Below are 17,143 nucleotides of genomic sequence, written 5' to 3'. Positions count from 1 at the left end.
ACCTAGATCCTGGGGCTAAGCATTGGGTTCCAAAATTAGACCTACAATAGCGATAATGAAAGAAATAGGTAGGAGATAAATACGGAATAATTGAACGGATATTAAAGGCATATGCCAAGTAATACCTAGTGAAATTGAAATGTAGGTAGAATCCATAACGAACCCTGGTATTCCATCACGCACGATACCCCTCGCTAATCTCATGACCCGTGAAACCCTTGTAGATCAGTCACCTAAGCCACCAAAGTGTAGGTAGGTCAACATAAGCTTAGGGACTCTCCTCGAAAAGTCACCACTCAAATCCCGCCCATTGCCACGGCACACAGGCCACAACATCAGGCATCTCAGCCTTCTTCCTCGCCTCCTCAACTGCACTCACAAAACTCCTCGAATCCTCCAATTCCCTACACATCACCCCACTCCCCGTCTCAATCAGGCTCTGCCCATCCCTCACATACCACGCAATATGCATCGTATCCGATCTCTCCAGGAGAAACTTGAGCTGCTCTTCTACCTTCGCTCTCGCCAGCGTCGCTCCATAGGCGTCGTTGTGCTGTAGGAGAATGGTCATTGATGAATTGTACCGGAAGATGTCATCTGGAAACGCCGTGATCTTGGTGGCTATCCGCGCGGTTATCTTGGGAGGTACGTTTGGATGCCGGGATAGATAGCTGATTGTATCTCGCCGGAGGTACACGTCGTCGTCGCTGAGAAACTCTGCGAGAGCGTAAAGGGTTCTTGTGTCGGGGAGGAATCTCTTTTTCTCACGAGTAAGCATCTCGATCATGCAGTGCCTTCCCTTCGGTTCTCTGTGTGTTAGGGCCTTGCAACATGCTGCCACGGCTTCATGAAGTCTTCCGGGAATTTCTGGGTTATGGATCCAATATGTAAGAGCATTGAGTCGAATGAGATGATCCTTATCATTTAGAGCTTTTTCAATGGTTTGCAGAACCTTCTCTGGACATCCAGCTGTTTTGTAAACTGTTTCAAAAACCAAGTCTCTTTTAGTCCCATCTTTGAAATCCAGATGGGAGTCTATAGCCGAGTAAAGTCGTTCATTCAGATCCAGTCGGTGACTTTCCAAGGTCTTCATCGCTTGTCGACGAATGGGTTCGTAATCGTCCACCAGACGCTCAACAATTGCTCGCAACACAGTCTCGAGAAGTTTCGATTGACCGTCGAATAATAATAGCGCCCCCCGCCGAATCTTCTGATCTTCAGATCCCAGGTACGGGATGACTTTGTTGAGTGCCGCTTCAGGGAACGGCGGCATAACATCTGAGAACCCTCCAGGAATAAATATGGGCTTTTGGCACCCCTTTGGCGTAGTAGTCTCGTCCTTGAAAAGACATATCATAAGTTCCATGACCCTCTCTGATAGGAACTCCTGGCATCGCAAGATCCTTTCCGCTACTAGTCGTATCTCTGAATCGATATCCAAAGGCCCAACCCTCAAGAACTTGACAAGGGAGTATAGCGTATCGTCCATGCGAGATAGCTCGCTTCGCCCCTCAAGTACTTTGGCGGCAGCAAGCTGGACCGCACGAATTGGGTTATCCAGATGATCAGAAACGGCTCTTAGATCCTCAATCTCAAGATCTGTCTGCCGAGCTAATGCATCCAAAGAAGCCAGCCTGATGACGACATCATCTCGCGAAAGGGTCGTCAAGATCTTGTTAACGGACTTCCTCGGTAGTTGCTGGCCCTGGTAACCAAGTGCCAAAGTTGCAATAGCAGAATTCTCTGGGTCTTCGTATTCCATGAGCCTCAAGCCAGTCTGTACAAGATCCACATCGCCCCTTGGTTTCTCACCACCTTCATCCTCTGTCGCCTTCAAAGTCAGGTACTTTGCCCAGTAGGACTCAGCTGTCAGGATGTCAAGGGCCCTTTCTCTTGCGAGGCGTGTCTCTTCTGGTCTGCACAGAAACTTTGCCATGTGATCAAGAGTCGACTGGGGAAGGTTCTTCTGTCCGCTCAACCTTACCATGGTCCGCCATCTTAGACTAGCATCATCAGAGTCAAGAATGGTAGATATGGTTTCGATATAAGTCGCTATAGTCTCTGGATGTTCGTCCAGAGCAGAAAGGATACCAGACGCAACCCACGGATTTCGATTCTGAAGACTGGTACTTAGTGCAAGTTTTACACCAATGGTCCAGTATTCTGGAGGACCAAGAGATTTGATTATCATTGAGATATCATTCTCCAGCAGGGGTCCGCCATACCTCTGGGTCTTCTCAGACCCAGCCTTTCTCAGCCGACATGTCAAGGCATTTTCGAATTCAAGTGGAACCCGATACCCTGACCGCATCCTCTTCTTGTAAGCCATCAAAGCAGCTCTGAAGGTGACGGGATCCTCATTTTGCAACATCTTCAAAAGTGCCTTGCTGGGGAACTCGGTCTCACAAGCTAGTGAACCCTCTTGGAGCTTCCTGTTTTTAGCTTGGAAAGTAGACCATCTCACTAAATGAGCCTCAAGGCGGCTTCTATGACTTTCGAGTCTTTCTGATGATACAAAAGGGCGCAGTTCCGCGAGACAATGCATTGTCAATCTCTGATGGGCTAAGCCTATCAAATCGACCGGCTTGGCGTCAATGGCTTGGAGAAACTGCAACGCCAGTTCATCGGAGCCGTTCCTCCCTGAATGCAATAGTCCCGTAACAAAGCGCCACATGATGTTGTAGCGAGATGAGTATTTGTTTTGGGAAAGGAAGTCCTTCGGTTTTGTAGCTGTGTGGGACGAGGTTCTCGCATACCATTTCGCATCTGGGTTGAAGTTTATGCAGACAAGATCCGCCTTGTCATGCTGCAACCAGATGCGCACAAAGTATCGGGCGGCGAAGTATTCTTGCAGAGTCAGGTGTAGAAAGTGATAAGTACGACTCGGCTTTCCGACTGATGAGTCTGATGTTCGTAGAAAGGAAAGCTTTGGTAAGATGTTGTCGACAAAGGTAGAGTGTGTGCTGGTGTATCGGCAAATAATATTGACGTGCCTGTCTTGGAATTCGAAAATGTTGTTACACAGTCCAGTAAACGCAAGTTGTTCGATGAAGCGTGTTTCATCTTCGATCAGCTCTTCAATATCCATGACAAAACCCTTGTCTTTCTCAGTTAGAGCGTCCCTAATCTTTGACTTTCCCAAGCGCACAACATCCTTTCTCCATAGGCCTTTTTCAATCGACTGGTAGAGGTCCGTCATGGTCTCAGGGCCCTGGTTGTGGACTTGATCCCAGCCATAGCAAAGGGCATCGAGCTGAATGGGGATGCGGACGAGGTCTTGGATGAGCGGGCGAGAAGAGAGGAACGTCTGGATCTCTTTGTGTCTTTCTGGCTCCATGTGCTTAACGTATTCGTGAACCTGATCTGTCCCGAAGCCGATCATTTCGAGTTCCAAGTCAAACGCCTGTATGCCAGACTGGATCGGAACAGAGGGACGAGACAGCGCGAGTACATTTGGTTGATTGAGAAGGCATATGACGAATCTTGCGAGATCATCGCCGGGCTGTAACAAATGCCAGACCTCATCCAGCCCGTCGAGCAGAAACAATGTCTTACCTCCGGCTGGGTCAGTACACGCATCTCGCAACGCTCCAGCAAGGTCGCTACATTTTGGATGCTGCGAGAAGAATTCATCACAAAATAGTTCCTCGAGGTTATGTCCTCCATCGCGCGATAGCAGGTTGCGTAGTCGAACCCAAAGACTGCGATCAAAGTGCTGCCTCCAGACCTGGTTCTGCACAAAATCGTGCACAGCTTTCTTGCAGAACGTCGTCTTTCCTACGCCTGCCTGACCGCGAATGAGGATTCTCGTCGAGTGTTTTGACGCCGCGCCGTGAGCACGCGCGGCATTGAATATGTCGTGAAAGCTGACTCTGACACCTCCATCTGGGCCATGGACATTTAACCTTCGAAACAAGGACAGATTTGTGATTTTGTTGTTGGGTGCAAGATTTGAAAGTCTAGAGGTCTGGTTCCTGGAGCGAGGTATAACCATGAGATTGATGTAGCATTGTTCAAGAGGTAGTCGCTCGCCTGACAGTCGCTCTATTTCGAGGTTCTCTTTGCAGTAGCAATGCTGAAGAAGCCAGTCATCGGCCGCCTTGAGATAAGCAAGGTTGTGCTTTGATTCGAGCGTTGCGAGTCTCTGGGTCTCTGGCGATTCTTCTAATGATTCGACAGATTGACCAGACTCTTTCAAGGAAAGGTTGACCATTTTTGGGTGCATGCCGATCAGCCTATTTAGGTAGATCAGAAGACCGTAGTCGCGGGGTTCAAAAGGGCTGCTTAAAGGTTCTATTCTTGACTCGCCAAATATGTGTAGGTATAACAGAAGTTTCCAAATCAAGAGCAACCTCGCAGGACATTAATGACTATGCAGCATCTGTAAATTCGATAATCTTACTTGCAACAGGTAAGTGCGCAGATGGGAAGATAAGGAATACTGCCTCCAAGACCCCTGCTATCTGATCAGCCTTGATGCGGCGCAGCGGCTAACGCGGAATCATTTTCAACCCAGAGTGAACCACTACAAAAGCTAGGATAGGCCAGATAACCTCATGTCTGCGCTAGAGATACTCAGCCGCACTAGGTTGACTACAGGGTCTCGATTAAAACACCCTCAAAGACTATGATTAAAAGTTCGAGCGATATTCAAGACCTTGGCAAGGCTTTTTTTCGCCAGGGGCTATTAGAAAGCGGAATAGCAGTACCGATAGCAAGCCTTCAAATCGTTTGACATTAAATTCTGAGAGTATCCGAGTATATCACGTCGCTGCACATCGCATTCATGTATACGAGGCCAATAACTACAAATCGTTCAGGATAAAGGTACCTCAGACCCCGGTATTGGCGAGACGCTACTAGAGCAAATTATATTGGTGTCTGCAAGTTTGAGTCTGGTGATAACGAAGGCTACAAAATCGTAAATGTCAAGGTCTTACAAGGGATGAAGGGTAAGGCCACAGATTGTAATGGCAGAATAACAGCCCGAGCAAGCCATCTTCTTTGCTCCATGGCTAGTAGCTAGGTTCTCTCTGCTAGAATAAGCTCGCAGCCATAATGCTCAATTGAAAATAATGGTGGTGTGGCTTTCAACAGCTATGACAGCCAAGGTTGATAAGCAGGCAGCAAAGGATATCAATATTAACCCATAGTCAATTTCCTACTGAATCTTCTGCTCGAACCCATCGGCTTACTATATACCTAGGACTTGTATTTACCAAAGCCACCATCTATGAAACACCCTTTCCCTCAATTATATGTGATCACCACTACATCATCATCAAAGGAAACATGTCTTCCACCAATGCCGCTCACCCTCCCTCGTCGTTCCCTTTCCTCACGCTCTCTCTTGTCTTTGCAAACACAACATTCAGCTGGGATCTTTATCTCATTCAGTTCAAGACCGACGCTGCAACATCCCATTTTGTTGGGCTCGACTTCATCACAGTTGGAATAGGAGAATTTCTCATCCCACTTGAGGCCGCATCTGCACTCTTTGAATTTACTGTTTTTAAAACACATCTCCTGCTTGGTTTCTCAGAAATCGGGTCAGTAAAGAATTTGGAAACGGTACTTTGTACTCTGCTCGGGGTTCTAGTATGATATATTGATTTGGAGAGTAGAAGAAGCGACTTTACTTCGTCTCTTTCTCCTATTTATAATTGGAGCCTGGGACACCTTGTAACTAGGTGTGATTGCGGGGTGCAGTGATTACATGTAATCATGAGGGTGGAAATACCAGGGTTTTATATTCAGAGTACCTTAGAGGCCCAACTGCGAAAACATCACTAAATGGCCTTCTATGACTCTAGGGTTGTCCATACCTGTAGTGCAAACAGTAAACAATCAGACACGATCATGTAGCAGCTTGCTTCGGGAGCTGCGACAGCCTTTCCTTGTTCGTGACTCACAGAGTGCCAGCTGAGTAGCTTCTCATCCTCTGCCTAGTATCACCGCCAAATCAATCAGATCAGCGGTTCACAATGCCAAACGTAAATGGCCCAGGAAGCCAAGCCATACCGCATCAACACCCTCAAACAACATTCCAAGACTCCTCACTATTCGTTGTCACATCATCCGTCGCCACACTCGCCCCATCATCCTCCTTCTCCTTCTCCTTCTCCTCCTCATCCTTCTTCTCGCTCTCAACCTCCGGCTCAGCCTCAGGCCACGCCGCAAGCCATCGCCTCCTTCTCTCAGCCTCGACTTCTCGCACGCGCTTGGTGTGGCACTCGATGCACTCGATCGGCTCGGTGACGTTGCGGTAGCTCATCCCGTTGCGGCAGAGGCCGAGCTTGTAGATGGAGACTTTGTCGCAGTTGATGTTGCGGATGATTTCGCTCTTGTACTGTTGGCAGGTGGTGCAGCGGCGGATTGTTCTGACTTGCTCGCACATCTTGGAGATCCTGGGGGTGTTTGGCTGGTGAGGATCTGCTTGGGGTTGGCACTGGATGTGAGGACAGATATATCAGATGGGAGGCGTAGATACTTACTGATATAGTTTCTGGGAGTCTCTGAAGATGCGATGCCGCTTGTGCAGATTTCAGAGCGTATGCTGCTTGTGGATGATTGACTGCAGCCTGCTTTTGACGAGTCTGAGAACCAGAGAGTTTTTTAGATGAGATGAAACAGTAAAATAAACTAACAATATAGAGAGCTACTCATTCACAACTATAGGTACTTTGAATATGGCACAATAGGCAGTAAACATTGAAAGCCATCGGCCTAAATGGAATGCCGTTTGCTCTGATTAGCACTGACACGCATTGTTCAGTGCATTAGCCAACACCCATCACCGTTTGGAATGTCAAGTCACTAGGCACGAACTAATTTTACAGCTTGAATGACGATATGATTTATTTAACTATCTGAGGCATGAGTATGCCACTCCAAGGACCACCGCCTCAGCGGCGGCCTCTTTTCTCTTCCTCCTTCTCTATACATTTGTCGCATTTCTCCCCACCATGTCGTTGGGTGGTTCTTCTGACACCTTTGCAAGTTTTATTGGGGTCTGCTGCCTCCTCACATTGATCAAAGTCATACCAGTCGTTGATGTAGCCGCCGCACTCATCGCAGTACAGTGTATTTGTTGTTGCTAGACACATTTCTTCCTTCAAGTACTGTTTTGTGTGGGTGGAGTTATGGGGTTGACTGCCGTCTATAAGGTTAATTATCTGGATGTAGGAGTCCAAGTTTGACGTATTGTCTTAAAACTATTTATATTCCTCTTCACGTGGCATATCACCGGCATATTTCTCAGATATATTCTTAATCACGGACTGGGAGAATATGGAATTGCCACAATCTACGTTTTCAACGGAGCGATAAAGCATCTTTGGGTCAGAGACTCATTCTCGCTGTTGTTCTAAGTTGAAACCTGTGGTTGAGAACTTTTAATCACTTCATAGAAATTGATATTTGATCAGTGAATCGGCATCAACGTTTTAAGTGATCCATTCGGCTACTGTTTTCAAAAGGGTCTCCCCCCCATGATCAGACGTCCCCCTTACCCATGCCGCCATCTCAGGTAACAGAACAACCTGCCACAACATCTCACTTATCATGCCCTACGATTTCTGCTGCATCTGGCCTCCTCACATCTCCAGCACAAAGACCGAATAAGATTCTCTACGTCATAGGCTCTTGGGCATCGTCGACCAGGAACTAGGTAACTGCAGTCAGTAACAGTGGCTCGTCCGAGTGTCTGCCTACCGCAATCCATGCAAACCCATACTAGATGTTCGTAAGTACATATGTTGCTGACGTTCTAGTAGACTTTGGAACTCAGGTGGTTTTGAGAGAATGATTGTACTGGTGGTCGTGGCGAGGGATACAGCAAGATCTTGATGCTTGGAAATCTGACTTGGCTCAAACCTCAGGGGGATGGATGAGTACTTATAGTTATTTCTAATGACCGAAAATCTCATTATCTGTACTTCATATTGATCCATCGTGATAAATGTTCAGTATATGTATACGTTATTGTAAGGAATCACATCAGATTCGCTGAAGCTGATCTGGCTGCGAGTGAGTGACAGATGAAATTGGTGGTTCCCATATTACCAGCTCCTATCTAACTGCAACTCAGTTATAACTGCACGTCACTCATCGCCACTTCCCTGCCTAACGCAGCGCATGCAGCGCCGTCATACGCTCCTGTTCTTCCTGAAGTTCTAGGCATTTCTTGCATCCGTGCTCGACTCTATGGGACAGTTGCCTTAGACCATTCTCGCAGGTCCCTTTCTCCTCACACTCGGCGCACTTATCAAGCTTGAACCCTGTGCGCAGCAAGTCGTCGCAGCCTTTGCAACGTTGCTCAACGGCAGTCTTGCAGCACATCTTGTATTCGGGGTATGTTTCAATTTTTGTCGTTGTGCCCAAAGGGGAGAGCGTCCATGGAGAAGCTGTAAGTCTTTTATAGTTGCCCACCCCGCATTTGAATGTTCGACATTCTCCTTTAGGTATTCATGCCTAATACCTTCTATTCAAGCTTGAAGGTGGCATTCGTTCACTCAGCTTCTACTTGCCCATGTTTCACTAACTTTGACAACGTATCAGCAGTGCGCTCTCTTTTCTTATCTCATCCTTGCTTGGCCTTAGGTGAAAGGCAAAGTCGAACGAGCCCTCAGTCGAGTGTACTCACTTTTGACACTCAGGCTGATAGCATCAATTCTTCTTCTAATCACTATCGAGCATTCCAGTTGCAAACATCAAAGAATCAGTTTCAATACTGAGGAGAAGCCAGTGAAGTGTAATTCTTCAATTTAGTCAAGTATCGTTTACGGACCAAAGGTTTTGTCGTCTAGAATAAGGCGTTGGTAGCTATGAACAAGACGAGAAGGTCTGGAAGACCAATAGAGGAAACATTGTGCTTCTTGGCACCGCCTAAATGATAGAACTTGTCATGGTATACTCCTCTACGATCCATATCGCGTATGCATTCATTCCAGTGACTACCTTCACTGCTAGTCTAGCTGGGAAAGGGGAGATTTCAAACAATGCGGATGATCTCGCTAATATATGTCAATATCTTCACATTACCTCCTTAGAATCTTTCAGATTCTCGCCACTTGTTCTCAGATATCATCTGTCCCATTCGCTTTTAACGTAATTCTCTTCCTGGGCGAGATTCCGTTTCACAACTCATCAGAGGCGTGACTACGGATTCTAAACTCATACTTCACCTACTGTATTGGATCTGATTCTTATACGTAAACCTCCATCGTCTCATTCATCAGTTCGAACTTCTGAATAAAGAGATATGCAGAAATTTATTATCAACCTGTCTTTGCAGATGCCATACTAGACGTTCTTTGTATTTCCCTAGCTCCCTGTGTTCCTGACACTTCCACTTTTAACCACCACCAGACAAACCGATCCGTCAGCACATTTCCCATCCAATAGACCTAGATATGTGTGGACAGTATGTCTGCCAACTCATCAGTATCCATCATATCCTCTTCCTCCTTGCATGTCAAACACTTCACCTCAATGATCTCTAACAAGCTCTGAACACCGTTCGGACAGAGTTCATAGTTTTGAAAGAAATAGCCTGCTTCGCAACGATCAAGGGTCATATCGGTTGCCAGCTCTTTGTCACAAGTCTCACAATTCATCTGGAAGTAGTTTTCCCGACACATGGTTTGGGTTCTGGATCTGGCTGAGATGTACTGAGCAATGGTGTATAGTATGAAGATGCTGGGATGTTGATCTTGTTGCTGCTGTTGTATGCTATAAGCCGACGACAACGCTTCTGTGGATATATTGTATAATAGTATCAGATGCCGTAGTCTGTGTCTTGGCTTGTTTCTGGCCACGACTTGGACCTTTTGGCTTCGCATCTGCTGCTGCGGGTTCATTGCTCGGTATATATATGCAGGTCTGTTTGTTCTTTCACTTGGAACCTGAACATTCCACATACAGAGAACGCGGATGGCTCTGTTCTGAGAATGAACATACTTGCCAGCTTGCCATGGAATCCGGATGTCCTATAACCCCTGTATATAGTTTGGGTTGTCTCTCGATTTCTATTATAATTATTTCTTGCTCAAGCTATTCTCCTACTCCCTGGGGGCACCTTTATACCCAAATTCTGGTCGGGTATACCAGACTCTTCATGGCCCCCTTCGATGTTTGTTATACCAGTACTACAGCACCAATCTTTCTTCAGCTGCGTTGTTCAACCTTGTGGTGGTCTGAATCAGTCACTAGACCATCGCACATGTTATGCCCTTTGTACACGGCGAACATCTTTCGCACCTCATGCGCATATTTCCAATTGAGGAAATCCCAAGTCATCATGTGCAGACCTAGGGGCATCGTGGTGTTGCGACGTATGTCGTCCGCATCTGATCATTGGTAACTCTTCTCAGTACAACAGCAACAGTTCAAAAGTAACATGTGACAGAATTACTCTAATCACTGTAGCGGGCGTTTAACAAACAATCACACAGCTTGATTCGTGTGACGCCGGCCGCGATACCAACGACCTTTTCAAAGCCCCTGTTTTCACAACTGGGGGCCACAAGTCACAGGCTCTCCAAAGTCGCAATCTACACGTGCATCCCTGTAATTGGCGAGGCCTCTTTTTGGTACTTCAGTGCGACTAGAGCGCTGATAAAAACATGATTTGCCTATTTTGTGCAGCTGAACCATACCCCTGCTGCATGGATGCCTAGTGAGGCTTTTCAGGGTCTTGGTATTATTCAACCGCCAACTGTGATTCAAAAAGCCTCGTAAGCCACCAAACGCAAAAATATGCAGTTTTCTTTATCTTTTGTCGTTTCTAACATTGAGCACTGAGTTTCTGCGTCACAAGTGCACACAACCAATCAGCAAACATCCATCATGTGCACTGAACACTTTACGCACTTTTACTGCATGTACTGCAGCGTATGCATCAGGAAGGGATATGAATGGGAGATTTGTCAAATTGCGCAACAGACTGAGTCAAAGGCTATGGGGTCGTGCGGATACACGGATGATGGGGTTGTTGCGAGTGTGTCGGAATATTGTCAGCAGTGTCCGCCTGATGATCGGAAGTGGAATAAGGTTACGCTTAATAGTGAAACCAAGACACAGTTGGCTTGAGGAGTTGTTGGATGTATATGGCGATCATGTTTTGTTTGTTCTGAGGAGGAATGGGCTTGGCGACGACGCATCACGACTACAAACAACTCTTTCACTCACCGACGTGTATCATCTTCACTTACCTTCCAAAACATCACTCCTTACACGCTGAAACCTGAGAGTCAAGACTCCATAACGATTTTTCATTCGCTGTCATCACACTAAATCTATGGCTATAAATCCCCTATGTCTCACGTTCCTCCTTTACCCTCCGACCACGAATTTCAACGCTGCCTAGTCTGTGTATCTATCTTCCAAACTTAATAACACACATTCCCCTCAAAATGTGCTACCACGTAACAGTCAACTACATGTGCTCAGTTTGCAGCAACAGAATCGACTCTGACAGACACAGTCTGAGATGTCAACGAGCTTGCCGTTCTTCAACAGTAGTCTTTGGGTCGTGTGGGAGCAGGTACTCAGAAATGATATGGAATCATCAGGAGACATGTAGGACCTGCGCAAATTCTAAGGAGCCGGAGCTTCCTCGCCCTGAGCACTTCGTTTTCCCGCGGTTACGTCCACCTTATCCATAGGCACCTTAAAGATAAGAGACCGTGACATATAGGATGGTCTGTGAGATGTGGCTTATGTGAAGTGGGCGTTTTTCGCAACGGTCATGTGGCATTTCAGCTCTGTGGCAGTGAATAGAATCGGTAAGGTAGGTAGGTAAGGTTTTGCGCTGTGGGCTTGTAACGTATTTTAATTGTACTTACTTCTTCCTATCCTGCTACAAAGCCCATCTTGCGACACTTTCGGGTTATTTTGACGAATCACATTTCGCACCCTCTGCACAGAGAATATGCAGTGTATCACTGGGCTATGGCTTTGTTCTCCTCAAATTTTGTGATTAAGTGCCTTCAGAAAAGTGTTCTGACAACTATCATCCTCTTCAGTCTTCAATTCTCATCCCTCTGGAGTTAGCTATAAATTCCTCCATCTCAAGCCATGGCATAGCTTCATTTAATCAAATCTCAAACGTTCGTCATTTCTTCGAAGAAAGAAAACACGAAAGCCGAGTTAATTACATATCAAAATGTGCCACGATCTAACTATCCATTACATGTGCCCTGTCTGCGGGAACCGGTGGAACTTCGAGAAACATGGTCTTATGTGCAGGAAGGCCAGCGAAACGAGGAGCAGGCTATTCGCATCGTGTGGGAATGAATACCCTGTGACGTTGTGGAATCAAGAGGAGATCTGTGGAGAGTGTTTGGCGCGTTATCCTCCGATTGAAGTCGTTATCGCACGGCGGTAGCAGGGCAGCTTGGGAGTATTACTGTGAGTAACGGCTTCTTTTAGCATATGTAGCTTCAATTTGAGTCTTATTTAGAGGATTATCCTTTTATACCTAGGTGTGTGACTTCTTACGGGTATCTGCATTGGGTGATAACGAGTGGCTTGTCTAGTATTGCTTGCTTGACGAGGCGGCAGTGTCAAACACTGCATTGAATTTCCTTCACTCTAGACAGATGCAATATCTGCAGAGAGGTTCATAGTCCTTCTGAACTCAATCTCAACTCAAGATCTCTCCAGCATCGCGCTCGCTCTTTTCTTTTTCTCTCAATCCCTCAAAACAAACAAACCTCAGAGCAACCACATCACAACCGCCACCATGTGCTTAGCCATAACCCGCGTCTTCTACTGCATGCGCTGCAACAACGTCATCTACGAAGAAATTGAGTGTCAAGAGTGCCCGCGCTACCACCAGGAAAAGCGCTGCGGAAAGACCGACTTGAACTTGAGCTTCAAGTGCGAGGCTGACCTTTGCATTTTGTGCGCCTCATTTCCGCCTGAGAGTCAGGTTCCCTTTATGTCACAGCCTCCGCAGGGTAGTACTTCTACTATTATGCGACATTTGAGACTTACGTACGGTCGGCGATGATGGACTTTGGTAAATGTGAGTGATTCTCTGGAGTTGGGGGAAGCCGTTTGTTAACCTTGTACAGACTTCTACGACGCCCTTAATCATACAGATGAACTCTGGACCACGCCGCGACTTAAATCATTACGAGGCGAATATCACAGGGTCTCTTGCAAATAGAAAGATTAGTGATTAGCTGCGAAGATCCACTGGTTGTTAGGATGAAGATTGGATCCTTGACGAATTTGCTACATTTTGGTGGCCAATATCGCAATCACGTTCGACCTTGGACTAGAGTTTGCCAACCTCTATCACTAGAAGAATAAACCGCAGCACCTTTAAACCCAACATCGACCTGATAGATTGTAATGATTCAGGGCATATATACTATTGTTCTCTTCATACATGATCTGTTCAGAGCGTTTACACTATCTGAATGGCCTATGTTCAGCACAACAAAGCCATTATACAATTAGTATCCCATGTTCATGAACGTGTTCCTTCACATTTACGAACAACATCAAGATCAGTCACGAACAGTTCATCATGATCTCGACTATAAACCCACTTCCTCTCCCTTCCTAATCAATCCATCCTTCAATCTCCAACTTCCTTCCCACTTCACAGTCCAACTTTCACTACTAGCAACCCATCCACATCTTCACATTACTATAGTATTCACCATGTGTCGCATGATCAACACCACTGAGGTCTGTGCCAACTGCGGCAAGACCGTCGACACAAAGCTCAAGCGAGACAAGTGTCCGCATTACGGCACTACTAAATGCAAGCAGGATAATGTATATGTCACGAAGAAAGTATCCGTGAGCAACTGCTCGAAATGCTCAATGGATGGGAAGAATAGTGGAAAGAAATGAATGGGGGCTTCTGATCTGTCTCAGGCAATTGAGCCCTGTGCTTTGATAGCACATGGGAAAGTTTTATAGGTTAGTTTCGGGATTCTTTGCTAGAGAATCAGATATTGTACTTACCTAGAAGTCTAGAAGCGTATTCTGGAGCTCGCTCTTGGGATAATAAAAAAATGTCAAATTCTGAACTTTGCATAGTTTTTGATAATCTCTAAACATTCTTACATTTGATACAGCGGCCCTTGGCTAACTTTCTTGATCTTGAGATCACTCATCCTTTATTGTGGTATCAGATATGGCGATTGGAAGCTGCCCATAGAAACGCGATGATTGACTTCAGCAATACTCCCCCTAGGGAACCAGTGACGATCATCAACCACTTCATGACCCTCGGCTCACCTGCCCGGTGACCTCAGTGTTTAGCAGCTATTAAACGAGTATATAACCATGCTCCCCATCCCCTTCATTCCAGTTAAGCAAACGTGCCCAAACACTCACCAACGAAAACCCCTTCGAATGATCCAAACTAACAACTACCTCGCTAGAAAATCCACTCGTATGATCCTATGCAATGTGCATTGTCTATCACGTCAAGATAATATGCCAGAAATGCAGCAATCATATCAGAACTGACATGGATCGTCAGAAATGCAACAAGGCAAACAAAGGGGAGCGATGTCTCAAACGATACAAAAATGGGGGTGAGCAAAAGGAGAGTGAATTGGGATGCAAGGTTTGCAAAGCTGCAAAGTTGAAGAAGCAATAGTTTAGCCTATACTGGGTTGTAGCTAGCTATTCGGCTATAGGTTTGTTGCTCCTACCAGGTCAGGCAGGGATAGTGAGATATAGTGAGAGCGTTTGATATCTTCTGATGCGTTTGATGATTGTTCAGTGCTTCGCCTAAGAGACGCTAAAGTCCTGTGAGTCTTTATGTCCTAAATAACCATACAAACGTCGCTTCAGTCTTTCAGACTCAACAGTGAATGTGAGTTATTGTCGTTTGAATGACCAAGATTAAAAGGCTCCAGCAGAACTCCAAGTATAAATACCACTACACCCACCTCATCCCATCTCCAAGATCTCCAATTTATCTCACAACCTATCTCTTCACTCTACACTCAAAAACACTCCATCACTGCTAAGAACAAACTCTACTCTCAACCATGTGCTTCATTCACACCACCCGGTACGTCTGCATCAGATGCGGCCATCAAAACCCCGTCCCTCGAACAGCCTATTGCAAGGACGCGGATAACGTTGAAGTCCCATGCAAGAAGACGCGTATGCAGACGACTTCCGTGATCGACTCCTCCAAGTGTCCTCAGTGCAAGGCCAAGGCTGCTAAGGCTAAGGCTAAGGAATGCAAGGCTGAGGCTGAGGGTGAATAAACACTTCGTGCGAAAGGAGCCTAATGCTTTGAGAATCATGACTGGATTGACGCTGAGCTTTGGGCATAACATGGCGGATTGGGTAGTGAAGCAATCTCGCTGATAGTCTGAATACGATTTGTCGACTTTTACTGATAGCAGTGTCCGTGAAACATTGCACAAGTCTGACATGATTCCCTCACCGTGACACATCTGGACACCGACGATAGAATGAAGACGCCACCGTGACACTCCAATCTTTCAACGTCGTTGTGCATATATAACTCTGTACCTCGAGCCCCCTACTTTCCAATTATATGTCGTAACGCTCCACTCTCTACCATCAGCATGTGCAACCTAGTCTTTACCAAATATCGCTGCCGGGCCTGCGACCACATCATCGACCATGAAACCGTGACAGAAAAGTGTGACCCTGCCAAGAAATCAGGCAAATATTGCGTAAAGCAGAAGATAGTTGCGTCGACTATTCATACGGATCAGAAGAATTGTAAGGACTATGCTAAGAAGAAGAAAGAGGGTCAGAGGGGAGTTAAACGTAAGCTTTAGAGGTTTAGCTTTGGTATCTGGATGTGACATACTCCCTTAGCCAGGGCCATTACTAGTATATCTCTTGCCCTCAACGTCTCGGTGATGCTTTATGTCTTGGGCTGAGGGTTTGTGAAAGGATGTACCCGCAGTCTGTGATACAGAGCACGACATTCGGTATCTTAACGGTTCTTCGGTGAAACACTTCATGATAAGAATTTCATCCAGACATTTAAACACCTTCCTTATCCTATAAACTTGTTGATAATAAGATATCAACTCTCTCTTTTCACCCTTCTAATCAACCAAAGTTCCGAATGTGCACTATCCACAGCACAGGTTATCTCTGCAGAAAATGCTCCTACCTCATCTCCATGCCCTTGGAAGAAATAAAATGCGCTCATTTTCTTCAAAGCAGACCGGGTATTTGCTTTACGGCGACAAGGCATGATACCATCTATGTTCATGAGGAGGAGTGTTTGCAGTGCAAGGAAGCGAGAGCGAGGGCGAAGGGCAAAGGGAGGGCGGACTGTTGATTTACCTGATCAGAGGACGAGTTCATGGTTGCGTTGTTCTGTATGAATTAATACACAAACGACAACGTCATAGTCTGGGGTCAGTTCGATATCCTGTTCGCATGAACGAAAGGCTCTGTATGCCAAAGTGCCCAGCGTGTACCTCCTTGTCCGGTCGAAACATTTATCACTTCAAAAACTTTGCACGATCGCTCGGATTCTCCTATGTACCCATGAACACACAAATGAAGCCTCGCTTGTCTCTTAAATAAATACAGCAGGCTTCCCTCCTTGAATAACCAACATATCACATCATCATATCATTCACAAACAACTCAACTGGAACAAAGAGTCAACTCACCACAAACACAAAAACACAAACTCAGCATCTTCACCAAACCAAACCAAACTCACCAAAATGTATCAACTATCTAGCACCGCTACCATCTGCGAATCCTGCCGCCATCTTATCGACTACACCTCCAACAAGTCCTTCTGCTCTCTTGTCATGAGCCCCGTGACGAGTGGTCTAAGCATGAACCGCATTGACGAGATCGAGGAAAGGGCGTGTTTTGAAGAGCCGGCTGATTACAGCTCTTATGTTGATAGTCAGTTTTGCAAGCGCTGCAAACCAGATGGTAAGCAAGGTAATGTTGAGGTCTAAGGTCAGAAGTGGAGATTGCCCAGCCCCGGAGTTTTACTTCCCGTCGCCGAGCTGGAAGCTTGTGAGGAAACGAAGGCTAGAGGTCATTGGGTAAGGCGAGTTTTCGGGATGGTTACCCTGAAGGAAGAGCTTCAATGACCTTTTCCAGTCATTAACGTTCTCAATCTTAGTAGACAAATGCAGTAAAG

General features: G+C 46.1%; 7 protein-coding genes across 7 annotated transcripts; 4 read left to right on the top strand and 3 right to left on the bottom strand.

The window, feature by feature from the left end:
* Positions 1-249: 249 nt before the first annotated feature.
* FVEG_15932 (hypothetical protein) lies at positions 250-4,213 on the bottom strand (the record flags this gene model as incomplete). Its single annotated transcript, XM_018905164.1, has 1 exon — positions 250-4,213. The coding sequence occupies one exon, from the start codon at positions 4,211-4,213 to the stop codon at positions 290-292; it is 3,924 nt and encodes a 1,307-aa protein (XP_018752356.1). The 3' UTR covers positions 250-289.
* Positions 4,214-6,034: 1,821 nt separating this feature from the next.
* On the bottom strand, positions 6,035-6,397 carry FVEG_06731 (hypothetical protein; the record flags this gene model as incomplete). Its single annotated transcript, XM_018895140.1, has 1 exon — positions 6,035-6,397. The coding sequence occupies one exon, from the start codon at positions 6,395-6,397 to the stop codon at positions 6,035-6,037; it is 363 nt and encodes a 120-aa protein (XP_018752355.1).
* Positions 6,398-9,407: 3,010 nt separating this feature from the next.
* Positions 9,408-10,320, bottom strand: FVEG_06730 (hypothetical protein; the record flags this gene model as incomplete). The annotated part of the gene is made up of 2 exons (XM_018895139.1): positions 9,408-9,989; positions 10,261-10,320. 2 exons carry the CDS (start codon positions 10,318-10,320, stop codon positions 9,408-9,410), a joined length of 642 nt encoding a protein of 213 aa, XP_018752354.1.
* A 592-nt stretch (positions 10,321-10,912) lies between these two features.
* FVEG_06729 (hypothetical protein) lies at positions 10,913-11,242 on the top strand (the record flags this gene model as incomplete). Its single annotated transcript, XM_018895138.1, has 1 exon — positions 10,913-11,242. One exon carries the CDS (start codon positions 10,913-10,915, stop codon positions 11,240-11,242), a length of 330 nt encoding a protein of 109 aa, XP_018752353.1.
* A 2,435-nt stretch (positions 11,243-13,677) lies between these two features.
* On the top strand, positions 13,678-13,872 carry FVEG_15931 (hypothetical protein; the record flags this gene model as incomplete). Its single annotated transcript, XM_018905163.1, has 1 exon — positions 13,678-13,872. One exon carries the CDS (start codon positions 13,678-13,680, stop codon positions 13,870-13,872), a length of 195 nt encoding a protein of 64 aa, XP_018752352.1.
* A 1,154-nt stretch (positions 13,873-15,026) lies between these two features.
* FVEG_15930 (hypothetical protein) lies at positions 15,027-15,251 on the top strand (the record flags this gene model as incomplete). Its single annotated transcript, XM_018905162.1, has 1 exon — positions 15,027-15,251. The coding sequence occupies one exon, from the start codon at positions 15,027-15,029 to the stop codon at positions 15,249-15,251; it is 225 nt and encodes a 74-aa protein (XP_018752351.1).
* A 1,458-nt stretch (positions 15,252-16,709) lies between these two features.
* On the top strand, positions 16,710-16,955 carry FVEG_15929 (hypothetical protein; the record flags this gene model as incomplete). The annotated part of the gene is made up of 1 exon (XM_018905161.1): positions 16,710-16,955. The coding sequence occupies one exon, from the start codon at positions 16,710-16,712 to the stop codon at positions 16,953-16,955; it is 246 nt and encodes an 81-aa protein (XP_018752350.1).
* Positions 16,956-17,143: the final 188 nt, after the last annotated feature.

The sequence above is a fragment of the Fusarium verticillioides genome, chromosome 7 (genome assembly GCF_000149555.1).
Source record: "Fusarium verticillioides 7600 chromosome 7, whole genome shotgun sequence".
In the NCBI taxonomy this organism is placed as follows: Eukaryota; Fungi; Ascomycota; class Sordariomycetes; order Hypocreales; family Nectriaceae; genus Fusarium; species Fusarium verticillioides.
Note: the sequence above shows the minus strand (reverse complement) of the source record. Positions and strands in the feature narration are given on the sequence as shown.